This window comes from Hyperolius riggenbachi, chromosome 3 (genome assembly GCF_040937935.1).
Source record: "Hyperolius riggenbachi isolate aHypRig1 chromosome 3, aHypRig1.pri, whole genome shotgun sequence".
NCBI lineage: Eukaryota > Metazoa > Chordata > Amphibia > Anura > Hyperoliidae > Hyperolius > Hyperolius riggenbachi.
In genome coordinates, this window is record NC_090648.1 from 311194411 (window position 1) to 311213640 (window position 19230).

The 19230-nt window shown below is 42.0% G+C and overlaps 1 protein-coding gene across 1 annotated transcript in view; it reads right to left on the reverse strand.

Annotated features, from left to right (window-relative positions):
* Positions 1-18725, reverse strand: part of LGR5 (leucine rich repeat containing G protein-coupled receptor 5) — a 201498-nt gene extending 182773 nt beyond the window's left edge. Inside the window, exon 1 of the mRNA XM_068276679.1 lies at positions 18365-18725. Coding sequence (XP_068132780.1) covers positions 18365-18576 — 212 coding nt within the window. The 5' untranslated portion in view covers positions 18577-18725. The remainder of the gene's footprint in view (positions 1-18364) is intronic.
* Between the last annotated feature and the right edge of the window lie 505 nt (positions 18726-19230).

Sequence of the window (19230 nt, forward strand, 5' to 3'; positions counted from 1 at the left end):
GGCTTTGTTTTGATTCTGTCCGGATTTTGTTTTTGAAAGATGGTTTTAAATATTCTTGGTAAAAGCAATTCTGCTCAAGCATCACCTTCTGATTATTAATTTGTGATGGGTAATAATCAGTTTATTCTAATAATATGAAAACAAATGGAAGAATAAATATTTTACATCTGAGCTTTTCTAGAAAATATCTAAATATTATTATTAATAATAATAATAATAATACCAACAGTAATAATTTAAAGGTGTTTTTTTCCCCAACAAGCTTATAACGCTATGCATTAAAATGATGCTGCCTCAGAAGAATGGAAAAATAGATTTGTTTTAGGACTTTTTCTTGAAGATGGCCAGAAATGAAGCTTCTCAGATTGACTATGGCAAGGCATTCCATAGAGTTGGGCTGCAAGCTGTAAGAAGGCATATGCATATGTTTTTAAGTGGACCCTGGGACTAATCAAGTTTTATTTGTTTGAAGAGCAGACGGTGCATGCAAGCTCAATTACGGATAACACAGACCCTGTAATAATTTAAAAAACTTTCATACAGGTCATTTTTTTTTTTTTAAGTGTTCTAATTGAAGGACAGGTATAAAAAGATAAATACAAAGGTCAATGGCTGCAGCCAAAAGAAAGCAACAAACAGATATTAGAAGTTAGCAAAAGCCTGGCAATGGTTCTGGAAAGTGTAGGATTCATACTTATGTATACTTATGGAAATAGTGAACACCAGACTCACTCAGGGGGCAAAGAAATAAACATTTCCTATTCAGTATAGATCCGTTATTACTGCAGTGAGGTGGTTTAAAACAAAAAAAAAGCTCAAATACACCATGCTACACTAGGATTGCCTGTTTTTTTATTAACTGTAACAGCAAAAGAATTCTTGCAAAGAAAACAAAAGCCCGTTCTTACAAACATGATGCAGTGTGACTTTATCAAAAATGTAACATGACTATGAAATGACACTGAGGCAGTCATCCATAAGATATATGGACAAGGAATCCTAAAACACAAAGCATCTTTCCACACAACAAGTGTAAGGCCTCAGCAGAACACTCACAAAGAAAGAAGTGAAGATGTCAAAGTCTGGCTTACCATAGGGAAGTGACGCTAAGTTAACAAGGAACATTTCGGGAGAGTTTAATCTAGTTTGGCATGTAGACTTAAGAGGTCAGCTTGGTGCACGTGTAAGCAGCTGGAAGCAGGCTCCCTATGCCAGGGCAATTGTCCTCCGCGCTTCAGGCCCAAACCTCACTTTTGTCTTTCAGACTGTTAAAGATGGAACGCAAAGCCATAAGAATATGTTTCTATCTTTTAAACACATTGGGATGGTTATCTAAAATGTGAAGTGAGGTGAAATGAACCTCAAACATCCAGAAAGCCAAGCACGCTCAAGGAGATTTGAAAATATTACAGCTTCACTGTAAAATGATTGAATGCATAAAGTGAAAACAGGTTTACAACAATTTGTCACACTTCACCCCACACTTAGAGTGTAACTCCACTTTAATAAATAAAAAAATGAAATGATACCTATAGAACAACTATATGCCTTACAAAGATTTGTAGCAGGATTTACTGTACCAGTCTACCTCAGTTTTTCTTTCTCACTTTCTGAGCTGATCAGCTTTGAATTGTACATAGAAAACTGTGCTTCTGACACTCCTGTGGATGTTACTACCCCCCCCCCCCCCAAAAAAAAAAGTATATATATATATATATATATATATATATATACACACACACACACACATTATATATATATATACACGCACACACACATATACACATACATACATACATATATATATATATATAAATATATATATATATATATATATATATATATATATATATATATATATATATATATACACAATAATAATAATCATACTAATAATGATAATAAGCAAATGTTTTAAACATGGAGAAGGTCATTAAATTTTATTGTGAATGAAAAAAAGTTTGCTACCTAATTTCTAAGCAAATCCCACAAGTAAAAGAAAAGATGAGACGTTATATTCACTTTGTCTTCTGAAAAATGGGCTAATGTCTTGGGGTTTACGGCCTTGGGGTTTACGGCAGTATTATTCAAATTTTCGGGCGAGTCTAGAAAATCCTAGTTTAGTTAAAGGGAAGGTTCAGGGAGGGATGTAAAAAAATAAAAATGAATATCCACTTACCTGGGGCTTCCTCCAGCCCGTGGCAGGCAGGAGGTGCCCTCGCCGCCGCTCCGCAGGCTCCCGGTGGTCTCCGGTGGCAAACCGGACCTGGCAAGGCCACCACCGGGAGCCTGTGGAGCGGCGGTCGAGGGCACCTCCTGCCTGCCACGGGCTGGAGGAAGCCCCAGGTAAGTGGATATTCATTTTTATTTTTTTACATCCCTCCCTGAACCTTCCCTTTAAGTCTGAAATTGAAAGGTCATTTTTAATAGATGAAACTACAGAATGGCTTGTGCATCAATGAAAAAGATCATGTTCAATTTTCTTATTTACATTTTTTGTAATTGCAAGTGGGATTACAGGAAAAGTTACAAACAGTTTTTTTGTAAAATTGTTTAGGACACAAAAACCTATCGTGATGCAACAGGACTGTCCTTGAAAGGGAAAAATAAGAACCTTTTCTCAACTGATACCATGAAGCAGTGAATTTGGGAGCGATTTGTGGCCCAGAAATTTGGGCGGTGCCAATGTTATACTCGTGAACTACCAGCTACAGCTGGTAATTTGTGTGATGGAGGCACCTAAGCTCGGCTACCGTCAGTGATAGTTATACTGGAACTCTGCTTCAGGGGTGGCGCCAGAGCATACTCTGTTTGTCTAGGAGCGGTGATTATCAGGCTGCTGGGGGAGGTGCTTATTATCAGCCTGGCCTGTTGGGGGAGGGGATAAATTATCAGCCTGCACTAAAGTTTGGCTTCACTGTAACCGAACTCCAGGCTTTACGTAAGTGGAAGGGGAGCTGAGAGTTAGGGCCTGATTCACAAAGCGGTGCTAACAGTTTGCACGCTGGTGAAAAGCCCTTTATCATGCCTAAACTCAGTTTAGGCATGATAAGTTTAGGTGTGATAAGTTTAGGTGTGATAAGTTTAGGCATGTTAAGTTTAGGTGTGATAAGTTTAGGCATGATAAGTTTAAGCGTCAACTGGGTTAGCACCGCAGTGCACAGCTGGTCAAAAGTTTTACGCTAGCAAAGTCTGGTGCACTTCGTATAAAGTTTAATGGCGCTGCTTTGCGTGCGGGACTTTGGAAGCGATCTAAATTTATCTAAACTTATCATGCCTAAACTTATCACACCTAAACTTATCACACCTAAACTGGCTTTTCACCAGCGTGGTGCAATGGTTATCATGCCTAAAGTCTCTAACTGGGTTAGCACCGCTTTGTGAATCGAGCCCTTAGTGTGTTAGGCATATATGGGGGAGGGAAAATGTTAGTGTTAGGAGGTTAGTGTTGGGAGTAGATAGGGGAAGGTTAGTGTGAGAATTAGCATACAGAGGGTGATAGTAGAATATCAGTATAATTATCAAAATTCTTTTATTGGGAATTGGGGGATAGTAGATTACTGGAAAAAAATTACCAATATTCTACTATCAGTAGCACTTCGCACCCAAATTTTCAGGCACCACTATTATGTGTATGCCCAACAGTATGCTAGTAGATAGTAGGGATGGTCAATAAAGTTATTCTTGTAAGTTTATGCAAATTTATGCAGCTTCAAAGTGGACCAAATTCCACATTGGCAGGATTTGATTGGTCCATTTTGATACTGCATTAAATTTGCATGCAGAATTTGCATAATCCTCCATTTGCATCTTTTAGCCCATCCCTAGTAGTCAGAAGTGGTAACTCCATGGTTTCAAAATGTTGTTAGGCGATACATCACAGCAGTGGCAAAACAACAGAGGTTGCAGAGGTTGTCATCACACCTGGGCCCCTGGACCTGATGGCTGACCCACCTTCAGCTATATTATCAGCTCTTCATATGTGCTATAATGGTAATGATTAGAGATGATCAATGAGATGTCAATAATTCTCGCTTCTATGCAGCTTTAACCACTTAGCAACTTCCGCCACGCTTATCTACCTCCCTGTTTATAAACACCTGTAAACACATGGTTCTGTTTTCTATTTTTAGAAAATGGAGTTAGTATAGCACCATCCTGTGTCCAAAAAGTAAAACTACTTCCAAATACAACATTAAACACTTACCATAGAAAAATTAAATACATTTTCATTATTTTTTGACTCCTTCACCCCTAACCCAAAATAAAATATTATCGCCATGCATTGTACTAGGGACACAATTTAAAAATTGTAATAACTAGGACAAATAAACAAATACAATGTGTCTGTTTTATCTACAATAGCACATTTTATTTTTAAACTACAATGGCTGAAAGCTGAGATTTTTTTTTTCATGCTTCCCTGTCAAATGTATATAAAATATTATAACTTCTTAGTACTGCCCAAAGAAAGCCTAGTTTGTGCCACAAAAAATAATATATAGATCATTTTAGTGTGATAATTAGCGATAAAGTTATTACTGAATGAATGGGAAGCGCTTTTGAAGGGGGGAAAAAAATCTGTGGTACAGAAGTGGTTAATGCTAACTGTTTGCAGCTTGGAATTGGGCCAAGGCCCAAGTATAAAATTTGCACCAAGGCCCATCACTCCACAGCTACATGCAGGAAAAAAGCCTGGTTTGGACACTGGAAGCTCTTTTCTGAACTTGTAATATAAAGTAGTACTACTCATCCAACAGACACAGCAACCACAAATACTATTTGCAAAAAGACCAAAAGGTATGGTCCCCCTCCCTTCCCATATGCCCCTCCCTCCACAATCACACACACCACTTTTGTATCTGAAATTTGATATCACTTTGTTAAATGTGCTTACATACCTCTTGACTTCTGTCACCCATCAGGGATCAGGACCCGATCCCCATGGGCGGCATCGCTAGCTGGCCCTGTACAGATGCATGTCAGCTGTGTAGCTGCCAACACATTCTGTAGCTATGCGGGGAGGCAGAGGGACAACATAGCTGCGTGTGCATGACATCCCGCGGCGGGTGGGGGAACGGCGCAGGCAATATGATCAGCCACCTTAGGGGCGAGTTGAGCCGGGCGGATTGCTCGTGGGTTGGGGGGAGGGTTGTCGCTGTACAGACGCATGACAATCACTTGAGGCAGTTGTTTTCGTCTACCTTAGTCAGGCGTGTGTACAGGGCTTAAGACTCAAAGCGCTTGAGTTGCAGCAACTAGGGCGCGCTCAGTAGGCATTAGCAGTTACGGAAGTCTTGCCCAAGGACTCCTTACTGAATAGGTTCTGGCTTACTGAACAGGAAGAGCAGAGATTCAGGACCTGTGTCACCTGTGTCAGAGGCCGAGCCCTTAACCATTACACTACCCAGCCAAATCCAACTGACTCTATTACACAGAATACCTCCATCAGGCAACTTACTATAGTAGTACTGGCATTACTCACATCACATAAAAAGGTTAGTGTAAAGGTGGCCACACACCATACAATTTTTTAAATATCTGTTCAATTTAAGTATTGCAATACATTTTTCTGACTGATTGTAACATTTCAAAAATATGACCAATGTACCACACATATGTAAATTTTATCCCCAAATTATGATAAAAATAATTGGAAACTGACAAAATTGCTAGGGTGTGTATATTAATAAATTGACAATCCAACACACACCATACAATCTTTAGAAAGATTGAAGACAAATATCTGGCATTCCGCGTCGAATGAAAAACAGTTTTCGATTTTTTCAGGAGATCCGATCGTTTTTATCGAATTACCGTAAAATCGGATCATTTTATTGTATCGTGTGTGGCCTCATTTAGTAATGCTGCACAATGGCTCTGCCCAGACTTTGGAAACTTGGCACCAGGTAGCATGAGGAATTAGGGCATTCCTGAAGGAACTGCTCTACCATTTTGCAGAGGTCACCGGATATCCCAAAGCTGGCCGCCATCATGGCCTGCAGCAACATATCCAGGGAGCGGAGTGTATTCTACTATTGTATTGCAGATTGCATAAAACAAAAAACTTTTAATGCAGAGTAATAAACTGTCATTCATTAACATTAATCTCTACAGCCTCAGTCTTATGATTAACCGTGCAGAGCCTCTCCTTTCTCTTAACAGGCACAGGGAAATACTACAAAGTAAATGATTATGCAACTGAACTTACTATGAACACTGATAGTCACTCAGAAAAGAAATAAATATAGCGGCCGTGCTTTCACTGTACTCAGCAAGAAAATGCCATTTGTAAGTAGTAGCAAGAAGAAAAGCACTGCTAAAAGGTGTGGGCAGAGCACAATAGCTGTCACACTGAGACTTCCTATTTTACCCCCTTTGAAGTAATATCACATTTCGCTAATGCTGGATCTTATTGTTCTAGCTATGCTCTAACCCTTTCTGCCTCCTTACAGTATGGGAAAGCCAAGTGCAGTTTTTCTCCTCTGAACTTCAGTCCATTTAAAGTAAGTAAATCAATCCAGTAAACATTGTGGAGAGGAGGCATTGATATATAGCAAGAATGTTTGCTCTGAAAATGTACTCACTGACATAAATGCAAGGCATACATGTATCAAGCTTATAGGGTGACAGCTAAATCCACATGTGAAGTGCGGCTTAGTGACAAACAAGCAGCAGTTTAATGCCTGTATTTAACATTCGTATCTAAACACATGCAATTCTTTTCAAGTAGGACACATTTATTCCAGTCGGCAGTATCAGCTGCACAATTTTCAGTTAAAGTGGCCCTGTAATGGGTTGCTGTATACCTCAGCATTAAAAAAACAATCCACCCTTAGGCCTTGTTCACATTACAAATTGCGAGCGCTATCGCAAGCGCTGAGCGGTTTGGTTAGTGATTGTAAAAGCGCTTTTCCCTGCGCTTAGAAAATCGCTTTTCCAAGCGCTTTTGTGAAGCGATGAACTCACTGACCAAGAAATTAATAAATACAATGTATTTATTCATAAAAGCGCTCGGGAAATCACTATTCAAAGTGCTTTTAAGTCAGTGCTTAAAAAAAACCCAAAAAACGCTCATAGTGTGAACAAACCCCAAAAGTCACCATTTCAAAAATATACAAAGCAGGTCATTTCTGCACGCGCTCTTCCCCGCGCCTTGCCTGACCTGGGCTCCGCCATAAACATGTCATTATGTCTATGGCCATGCAGCAGTGTAATTTGGGTGCTGCCGATCTCCTGACCCCAAATGACCTCCCTCTGATTTGCTACAACTTGGAGGGGTTATAGTAACTAACGCCGCCCGGAATTTCAGCGGCAGCAGAGTGAGACGCTATTCATGAGCCTGGGCACTGCCACAGACATAATGTTATGTCTATGAATGAGCAGCACTGTAATTTGGTTGCCGGCGATCGCAGAACCCCAAATCACTTCTCCCTCTGAATTACTTCTCCTTTTAGACAGGAAGTATGTGACATACTTCCTGTCCAGCAGGGAGCACATCACTGGGTGAGGGTCGGCGAAGGACATGTGGGGGGCATGCGAGAAGCCAGTCGGCACATTCTGCTGCAAGGTGATATCAATCTTGTTATTTGGCGTTGCAGTGCACTGCAAAGGGGGACAGCACATTGCACCGCAACACTTTCCACAGGTATAAACCCCCCCCTTAAATGACTTAACTATAGCCAGCTGAATTCTGGTTGCTATGGATGGCTACACTTTGGATATTGCTGATGTTTTTGTACTGCTTTATTGAATATGTCTGGACAGATCAATGACTTCATACATCTACAATGTTTCACCCACATGGGAAGCTATGCACTTATCTTATCAACAGATACTTGACAGTAAAGCATCAAAACATACAATGATGCTACATTCCCAAATAGCAGCCTGTCACCCATTATAGAGGTGTTGTGTGCAGGTGTTGTAATCCTCTGGATGCGTCAAATGCTAAACGTACATTGCCTTGTCCGGTCAGTAGATGTTGATTTTTTTTAAAGTTTATTTTTACATTTAGTGTTTATGTTGTTCTCTTTGAAAGTCGCACCATGTTCTCAACTATTTCTGCTACTGCATTTCACCTCTGAATCAGTTTGCTGCTAAATTCTAAGCAGTGTAGCTACATTTTTCTCCATGCAGCATGTGGGGACTAAGCACAGTATATAGCAAAAAGTAGAGAAATATGTGGAGGAGAGAAATGAAACAGTCACAAAAGCTAACCATGTACCAGTCCTGTAGAGAGAAAATAAAATGGCCCAATAACTGGAAAGTCTCCAAAACTCAAGAGAGGTAAAACCTAAGTGTCTACAGACTGAGTGCTCAAAACCTTAAACCAAGTCTGGGAGACACAGACAGACATAAAAATCCAGGGAGAATAGAATATGCCAACACTGTGAGCAGAAGACCCTCGAGGACGAAAATCACTTCCTGCTGCACTGCTGTAAATATACTACAACCAGGGAAACCTTCTTTAAAGCTAAAGTTCAGGTTCAAAAACAGATATCATTAAGAGAGGGAAGCCTCAGGATCCATTAGAGGCTTCCCTCGGTTGTCGGAAGCCCCCGGTTGCTGAGCGCGGCCCCCCTCCACATTAATGCTCTTCCGCATTTATGGGCGCATTAGATGCTTGAGCCCGCCCACGCATGCGTAGTAGTATGGAACCAGCGGCTCTTTGGGGGCTGCGCTCACCGACGGTGGACAGCAGATCAACAGGGGAAGCCTTAACAGGATCCTGAGGCTTCCCTCTCTTTAGGCAAGTATCTCATTTTGTGTACCTAAGCTTCGGCTTGGGTACACTTCAAAGAGAACCTGTAAGGAGAATAAAAAAACCCTTGGGGTACTTACCTTGGGAGGGGGAAGCCTCTGGATCCTAATGAGACTTCCTTCTTCCATGATCCAGAGCTGGGACCCCGGACAGCATTAGGCAACAATATTTACCTCTGCGATCCAGCGCAGTACCATCTTCCCCCTCAGGCTCTGGCGGAAATAGCCTGGCCTGATTGGGTCTGCTCTACTGCGCAGGCAACACGTGCCTGCGTCGTAGAGCGGACCTGATTGGGCTTGGCTACTTCTGCCGGAGCCCAAAGGGGAAAGAGGAAACTGCATCTGAGCTGGATCCCAAAGGCAAATATCGCCGCGTGCTGCAGGTGCTACTTCACCTGCAAGCATCCGCCAACAAGCCTGTCAGTGTTTTTTGTGGGGTTTTTTTGTGTGTGTGTGGGGGGGGGGTCAGCACAGGAGGATGGGGGTAAGAACTTACCCCCATCCGAGGTAAGAACTTTTTTTCTTTACAGATTCTCTTTAACCACTTCAGGACCGCAGTGCTAAACCCCCCTAAAGACCAGGCCATTTTTTACTTAATTGACCATTGCAGTTTTAAGGCATAGCAGCAGGGTCGCACAACTCAGCACACAAGTGATCCCCCCTCTTTTCTCCCCACCAACAGAGCTTCCTGTTGGTGGGGTCTGATTCCCCTCACCCCCCCCCCCCCCACCACCACCACCACCACCACCACACACACACACACACACACACACACACACACACACACACACACACACACACACACACACACACACACACACACAGTTTATTTTTATTACAAATATTTACATTCTTTTATTAATAATTAATTTTTCTATTTATTTTGTTTCTTTTTCTAAAATCCCTCCCTCCCCCCAGCCTAGCGATCAGCTGTAATAGGCTTCTGCCTAGGAGAGCCGATCGCTCTCTAGTGTCCCCAGTACAGCGCTGCTGCAGATCGCAGCGCTGTAAAGCTATATTATACAGCGGTTTTGCCGTCTAACAGTCTCCCGAGCGGTGATCGCCGCTCGGAGTCTGAAGCAGGGCTGTGGAGTCGTTACAAAAATCTTCCGACTCCAACTCTGACTCCTCAGTTTATGAAACCACGACGCCAACTCTGACTCCGGGTACCCAAAATGGCTCTGACTCCTTAATCTAATACTTAAAGAGGATCTGTAACGTCAAAAGATCCCCTGGGGGGGTACTCACCTCGGGTGGGGGAAGCCTCCGGATCCTAATGAGGCTTCCCACGCCGTCCTCCGTCCCTCAGGGATCTCGCTGCAGCCCTCCGTGAAAGATGATGTCAATATTTACCTTCCCGGCTCCTGCGCAGGCGCTCTGACGGCTGTCAGCCCCGAACTACACGGAAATACCCGTTCGTCGTCGGGTCTGCTCTACTGCGCAGGCGCAAGTTTCCGGCGCCTGCGCAGTAGAGCGCACCCGACTGAGATCGGGTATTTCCGTGTAGTTCGGAGCCGAAAGCAGCCACAGCGCCCCCGCTTGAGCCAGCAAAGGTAAATATTGAACTGACAGTCGAGTCTGTCGCCGGCTGTTCGGAGGGCTGCAGCGAGACCCCCGTGGGACAGAGGACAGCGTGGGAAGCCTCATTAGGATCCGGAGGCTTCCCCCACCCGAGGTGAGTACCCCCCAGGGGATGTTTTTGATGTTACAGAGTCTCTTTAACAGGGCTGTGGATTTTGTACGAAAATCATCCGACTCCAACTCCGACTCCTCAGTTTATAAAATCAACGACTCCGACTCCGGGTGCCCAAAACTGCCCCGACTCCGACTCCTTGACTCCGACTCCACAGCCCTGGTCTGAAGGCAGGGCAGGAAATGCGCGCGCAGCCTGCATGCGATCTCCTGCAGTAGCTGGCCCCAGGACTTGACGCCAATTGGCGTTAGGAGGTCCTGGGGCTGCCGCCACGGTCACACCCATGGGCGTGACCCGGTCTTTAGGTAGTTAAGAAATTGATGGAACTATTTCCAGACTTTGACACAAGGATGAGAGAAAACTACTTTCTACTGGGAGAAGAGGAATCCACAGTGACAGTCGCTGCAAACTATGTCACAGCATGCCACAGACTGAGAGGAGCATAAATGAACTGTAAACCTAAAGCTGGCCACTAATGGTCCAATTTCTAGCGATCAGAAATTCTGATCGGACGAAAAATCGTTCACTACACCATCAACTTCCCAATCATTGCTTCCTATCTATCACGACCACCAAGAAAATCCAAATTTTCGTTCGACGAAAATTCATTCGGGCGACATTTTTTTCACTCATTCATAATCGATTGTGTCCACCAATGGAGATTATTTACAACCAATCCGATCAGAATTTCTGATCGCTCGAACGATTTTTCGCTAGAAATTGGACCGTTAGTGGCCAGCTTAAAAATGTCCACGGACTTGTACCCCTACTCCACCCCCTTAGATGTCCATTTCCCCTTGCTTTAAATGCCTGTATGAATCTTCGTCATGCCAATAAAGCGATTTTTGATATGATTTTCAAAAAAAAAAAAAATCCTACAAACAGCCATTGAAACCCAAGTAAGCAAACCATCAGAGTCATCTTACAATGCAAGCAAGCTTTGAAAGTCCGGGAGCTTTATTCACAGAGGAAAAAAAAATCATATTGAGACACATGAAACTTTGTTGTCTATAGCTAGGATTATTGCATTTAAAATAAAGCTTTAAACCTCAGTCAGCCTCTTGTCATTTTTGGCAAGTCACATTATCTCAAGTTGCTTCAGGCACTAAAAATTAATTTGTACAAGCTGGGAGATTACACCTAGAAGATTATTCTTTACAAAGACACATTAGCAATAACTATATTATATAATACTGCTGGAAAAAAAAAAAAAAACTTTAGCAATTCATTTTTTTGTGTTGGAGCTGCATGATCACATATAGACAACGCTATAATTGTCGCACGGGATAAAATTGTGAAGCGGAATTTCTAAGAGACACCTGAGTGGTCTTAGATGCTTGGATATACATAGAAGAAACACACAAAAAGGTATAGGATTGACTCAAGCTGCTGCTTTTCTGAGCAGAAATGAAAAACTTTGTTCTGCTTTAATAGCATCTCTTCTGCGGCAAAGCATTTAGGCAGAAATTACATAAACTAGAGTCAATAGCAACCCAGTGTGCATCTGGAGCTGGTGTTCAAAGACAGAAAATAGGACTCTGGGATTAGAGCATCAAAACAAACACATAACAATTAAATGGGATGTTGCAGACGACCACACAAGCATAGAGGAAAAAAGAAAAAAAAAATCTCTTTTTTTAAAACGTCAGAATGGGCTTCTCATAGCGAAGCTGTGTCCACAGACCCAGAAACCACAGGAAGCATATAAAATAATGCACAATACCAAAAACGGAGCAAAATGTAATAGGCAGAATATGGAGATAGAAATCACAGCCTGCAGCTGGGCTCAGGGGTCATCTTACAGCCAATGCCAACATGTATACGCTTCTAACAGAAAAGACAAACCGGATGAATATGCAGAATTGCTATGAGGCTGTTCAATTTACAGGACAGTTTGCTGTCTATTCCTACTTAAAGGGTAATTACACTTCTGATATAAAATTGACATAGATATAGTTTGGTTCTGCACTAGCATTTTTGAAATGTAATGTTATTAAAAATTACCTTTCAATTTCAGTCTGAAAAGGGTTAAAAATGTCCAAAACTGACAATAAGCGCAAACTGTTCTTGTTTGCAACTGGACCAATTCACTGACCGGCACAAACTTTGGACGTCCTGTGGTCCATTCACACTGAATCCGTTGCTGTCAGTTATAACTTAACGGACAGCTGATTTGCAAGGTAATGTCTATGTCTCTCTATGGCTCAGTTCACACTAGTAACAATTTAACTGAAGCTTTTTCACAATGCATTGCCAGGGAGCAACTGATCAATTAAAACGCATCAGTTTTTCTTGGCCCATTCACACTGAATGCTGAAAAATGGATGCATCAAAACGCACACAACTTCAAACTAGTGTGCTCTCAATCTTAGTGATGGAGCAAGCAAAACAAAATAACACAGGGTTCATGTGCATGTATATCTGGTACGCCTAGATTCACACTGAGGTGCTGTGTTGCGTGCCTTGTAAAAATAGAATTGCAACAGATGGGGAAAGTCGCATTGTGCTTTGTGTGCCTCTTGTTTGCCCTCTGATCAATGGAATTCTCCGTCCTACAATTTAAAAAATGGTGATGACCTCATAACAGCTTCTGGGTCAGCACACTGTTAAGCTGTAATATTGCCCATGTAAGCTATAGGGAAACATGGACATTACCTTGCACATCAGTTGTCCTTTCAATTATAACTGACAGCAACCGATATATTTCAGTTCTGACAAAATCTTTTCAGAACTGGAAAGAATCATTGTTACAAGAAAATGGTGAGCTTCTAAAAGGAAATGATGGCGCAATATGTATGTAATATTCATTTGCAGGCACGTCGTGTTTACTTTAAATATTTTTTCTTTGTTCAGGTTCCCTTTAAATTCCTGGTAGGATTCAATTGGTCAATTTTCATACTGTATACATTTGGTCAATGTAATAGATCTCTTGTAGCTTTTATTTACTCCTGCAGCGAGGTGGCAGTTTCTGGGCAGTCTCGTGGCAACAGTACTTATCGCAGAGTACAGTTGCCAAGGTTGCAAAGAAAAAAAAAAAGTTTTAAGAAATTTTCAGTTGGCTGCAGACTGGCATGGAAATAGAACATTAATTAAACTGAATAGCAAAAATAATTGCTCAACACTTATTTATAGCAATTTTAGAATAAAAGTGGCATTTCCCTTATAAGAGTGGATTTCTGAATGACTGTAGTTGCTCTGAATATGTCCAGCTGTCAAAAATCCTATAAAAAGACATAACACCAGGCAGTTGTATAAGTGCCCCCAATTTACATATTTTCGTGACTTTCCAAAACACGCTTCCGTTCTCACTAGTCAAATGACAATCCTAAAAGTGTTAGTAAAAGCTCAGGAATTCCATGATGAGACATCTCCATAGCATGGGAATGAGAGTGCCCTGCCTTATGATGTAACGACTATTTTCTTTTCTAATCTGCTCCAACTCTCCAACCTTCCTAGGAGACTGCAGAGTACACCTGCACGCTGAGCTCCTAGCGCCTGCAGCATTCACGTTTGGTAAATAAAACATTACAGTGCACTTGCCTGCACACAGCTTTCATTTTATTCTTTGTTTTCCTTCGCCAGTTAAAGATTACTCCAGCACTTCAAAGACGTGTCTCATAAACCAAAGGTAGAGATAAACTTTTTGCAACTGTAATCAACATTTCCCCTTGCCTCACTTTTAATGGCCCTTACAAGGTGAGACTCCGCTGCAAGCAGCTCATCCTGTAACCTCACGTTGGATCAACATTACTACAGCAAATACTGACTTATCAATCCTCCTAGCTCTTAACCCTTTACCCTGTGCAAGAGATCCAACGTTATTGTACATGATACAGCCATGGCTCAGCTGTAAAACAATTGTATTGGTTGCAATTATACAAAGCGTTCAGTATTGTGATAATCTGAATATAATCAACTGATCTTCAGGTCATATTTTGGAGTGTTGGTTGCATACTGAGGTATTTATTTTGCATGTTGTCTATCATGCACTTATTATTACATACTTCTAATATATAATTCTCATACAGAAACAAAACAAAACAAAAAAAATAGATCTCAACACGCTATGGACTAAATTAGATGCTATTTGCAGCTCACACCTGGGCCATATTGCACTACAGCGATAGGTGCTTAGAACTAAAGCCTGGTACACACGTTCAATCATGATTGGCCAATCGCTGACCAATTTTACCACCTTCATAATAGTACGAGAGCTTACCTACACAATCTGTTTATAGTAATCAAACTCTGTTGTCCTTCATACTACATGGAGGTGGTAAAATGTAGCCAACATTGGCCAATAAAAATTGAAGGTATGTACCAGGCTTTAGTGAGTTTGTAGTTGAGGGACTGCAGATGCACACATTTTTTTTAATTCAGTGCATATATTAATCTGGATTTTTTTAAAAAGGTTCTTGCTGCAGACATTCACACTTATACAATTGCACAAATGTTATTCACTAAATTTCAGCAACCTTCAGTATTGTCTGTTTCGGTCCAGACAAGGGTTGCATACCTCTCAGTATTGTCTGGTACAGTCCAGGTAAGGGTTGCAAACCGGTCAGTATTGTCTGGTACGGTCCAGGTAAGGGTTGCAAACCGGTCAGTATTGTCTGGTACGGTCCAGGTAAGGGTTGCAAACTGGTCAGTATTGTCTGGTACGGTCCAGGTAAGGGTTGCAAACCGGTCAGTATTGTCTGGTACGGTCCAGGTAAGGGTTGCAAACCGGTCAGTATTGTCTGGTATGGACCAGGCAAGGGTTGCAAACCGCCCAGTATTGTGTGGTACGGTCCAGGCAAGGGTTGCAAACCGGTCAGTATTGTCTGGTACGGTCCAGGTAAGGGTTGCAAACCGGTCAGTATTGTCTGGTACGGTCCAGGTAAGGGTTGCAAACCGGTCAGTATTGTCTGGTACGGTCCAGGTAAGGATTGCATACCTCTCAGTATTGTCTGGTACAGTCCAGGTAAGGGTTGCAAACCTGCCAGTATAGTCTGGTACGGTCCAGGTAAGGATTGCAAACCGGTCAGTATTGTCTGGTATGGTCCAGGCAAGGGTTGCAAACCACTCAGTATTGTGTGGTACGGTCCAGGTAAGGATTGCAAACCGGTCAGTATTGTCTGGTATGGTCCAGGCAAGGGTTGCAAACCACTCAGTATTGTGTGGTACGGTCCAGGCAAGGGTTGCAAACCTCTCACCTTAATCTTTATTAAATTCAGAATAGGTTTTGCAAGATCACCTTTAGTGAACCAGGTAAAGCATGTCAACTGATTAAATGCCTTTCAAACAAGGTTCTCCATCAATAGGCACTTCACTGAACAAGACAGAATCACGCAGTAGCGTTAGTTGCCCATGTGGGTTACCCATAATCTTTAACAGATGCCCAGTATGATTGCACAAGAAATCTTTGATATGGTCATGGATATTAAAGAGTAATAACATATTTTCTTAGAAATTTGTCTGGCATCCGAAACAAGTCTTGTCTGTTACATTTGATAAGAGAAGCATATTTGAACTAGGCACAATAAATCACTGCCAAATGGTCAAAAACAGATCTACTGCACAGTACTGTGTATAAGCCATAGTAGCAATACTTATGAGTATTGTTCATGGCTTAGTGGAAAAAGGTATGTGTTGCTCATGTGTAAGTACAAGATGCTTTCCAGTGTTGTTTGGGACAATTGTTTATGCATGGACTGCTACTGAACTTGACCTCACTTTAGTAATGTACCTAGTTACTCCTATTTCATGTGACTATCTGATTTATCCTGCTCATCCAAAGAACACCAGGCTTCTTCTGATCTCAGTGACTGATGCCTGATTTACACAGGGCCGCTGATCTGTGATTTACAGCAAGACAGTTCATGATGATGTTACACACCAATTCCTGGTTTAATCAAATACTCCTCCTGGTTCTGCTCTGTGATCCCTGAGTTACAGCAGGGCAGCTGTTGCTGTAAATTTGACCTCTTGATTTATAACCAAGCCTTTGGTGTCAATGCCAAATATTATTTAATACCCTCATTCTGGATACACATTAATGCACAGGTACTCCAGTACAGGCTGGAATAGCTCTCAGCTTCACGTGGCATATCTGCATCTGCAAGAGCATAACTGAAGTGGCAGCATTGTTTTTGGAATCTCATGGAAATCATATGTAACAAAGACCAGAAGCCAATTCCAAATGTTAATTTTCAGGTTATGAAGTCTCCAACTACTCACTAATGCTGTACATAGGAGTTGTAAGACAGTGAGTGGTCTATATACAGTATGGTGCTTAACCCAATCACATATCCCAAAATCCCATGAGAAATCTACATCACATGTATAGGTCATATATATCATTACTAAGTAATATCAATACACTACATTTGCATTAGTACATTTCTAACTTATCAAGGACCTCAAACTTCTGGGTGGTATTTATGGCCACAACTGTAAAATGTATCTTTATATTACAAGCTGAGGTCCCTTTGCATCATTTCAGAAAAAAAACCTAAATTGTGATAAAGTATTCATTTTCAGACAAAAAAAAAAAAAAAAAAGCAAATTGATAAAATGTTTTTGATTTATGGACCTGAAGTGTCATGACCAGAATGGTTCTAACAAACTAGTGATTGGGAAGCAACAATATATACACAATACAAACTATAACGAAAAATTGAACCTAAACTAACATCTTGGTATTTTAACTCAAAGTGCACACTTCTGGCTATAATGTCTTTAGTGGAATGTGCGGGAATGGTAGACTGTAATCATCTTGTCATTAACTGAAGCACACGTCCAAACCTCTGTCCACGTACTCAAGTATGGCTCATTTTATAACGGCTAAAAACTGTCCATAGCAACTTCTCCAGCTCAAACTTAGCAAAACAATCAGAGCACCTTAGAAGAATTTAACATAGCCTTGCAACATTTTTGTAATGGTATGGAGGTTAAACATCTTGCACACTTGCCTTGGCATGCTAGAGTACCAGGTTTGATCCTCTGCCAAGACACTAATCTGTACAGAGTTTGTATGTTCTCCCACGTTTGTATGGGTTTCCTCCAGGCACTTTGGTTTCCTCCCAAATCCTCAAAATATACAAGTCATCATTATTTAGTACTTCTATAGTTCCAACATCTTCCAAAGTGCTGTACAGAGTATATGGTTTATCACTAATTGTCCATACCATACTCATATTCTTATGTATTGTGTAGTGTATGTATCGTAGTCCAGGGCCAATTTAGTGGAACCCAATTGACTTATCTGTATGTTTTTTGGGGATGTGGGAGGAAACTGTATCGCTGGAGGAAACTCACAGACACGGGAAGAACATACAAACTCCATGCAGATAGTGCCCTGGCTGGGATTCTAACCGGGGATCCAGTACTGCAAGGTGAGAGTACTAACCACTACACCACTGATAACTTCAAATTATCCCTAAACTATGTAGGTAAATTAAAATGTGAGCTCTTCTCAGGTACAGTTAGTGCCATGAATTATTAAGTGTACAACGTAACTCTCAATGCTCAGTGCTATATAAATGCATAATAACTTTTGTAAATCATTTGAAATATTCTGATTTACAAAATCTGTAGCAAAGAAAACCCTGACCTACAAAAACATGACTCACTGAAATCAAATTCTTTGCTGCAGTTGAAAGATGAAACCTGCTTAGTTGCTATGGGCATCTGCTTTTACTCCAGTTTTACAACCTGCAACAAACTTGTCATTTTAACATGACTTCCACTTCCCCAGATTCCACTTCCCTTCTTGTGCAGATCTCCTGCACACCATGCAGTGAATGCTACAGCCTACCCTGGGGTACCCACACTGGATCTGCAGTAGAGGTGTGCAGTGAGGTTGTTGTGCAGGGAGTTGGGACAGCAGCAGGCAGCCCTGACATATGGTGATAAGGTGACACTTACAGGTAGGAGGTGAAGATGCTGAGATTGCCAGGTAGTGCAGTAAGCCCCCGGTCCGAGCAGTCCACTCTCATCATCATCATCCCATCCTGCTCACACACACAGGGGCCGGGACAGCTCCGGTGCTGCTGCTGTTTCCCCGGCCTGGCTGCGCTGACGAGCTGCAGGGTGCACAGAACCGAGCACACGAGCAGGCTGGTCCTGGAGGTGTCCATGGTGTCGCTCAGATCCTGGCTGCGCTCTAGCAGGACGGGACAGCGTGCATCGCTCCTCAAGTAATGCTAGTAAAGGTGACGCAGGGTGCGAGCTCCAGCCTTCTCTCCACTCACTTTGCTGCCTCCAGCATCTCACGCTGCTTTATTGAAAGAGCTGTAGCCTGAACTGCGCGCTCAGTGACGTCACGGCAGGCAGCAGAGCCACTCAGAGGACGCGCAGTGTATGGTGTGTGCCTAGCTCTGGCACAGGTGGGCGCCCTGTACAGGACTCAGCGCTGCCTGCTGCACCCAGTGGCTCAATGCTAATTGCACTCTCCAAAGCTTGCCATTCACTTATAGACGACCACGAGATTCCATCAGATGGATCTCTCTCGTCAAATCTGATCAGGGAGAAATTAGTTGCTACTACCCGCTAGGCATAATTTTTTTTTTAAACATAGTTTAGCATAATCTATTAAAAATCTATTGAATTACAGTATTGCACTGTTCGATTTCAGTGTGCAATTCACTGATTGGTTTGATTTCAGCTGAAAATCATTTGATCAGGCATTGTTTAGGGCATCGATTTCTAGCAGATTCGATCAGAGTGATTGAATCTGCCAGGTATTGACAGGAAAAATCAATATGTATGGCCAAAGTTAAGGTACAGGGAGC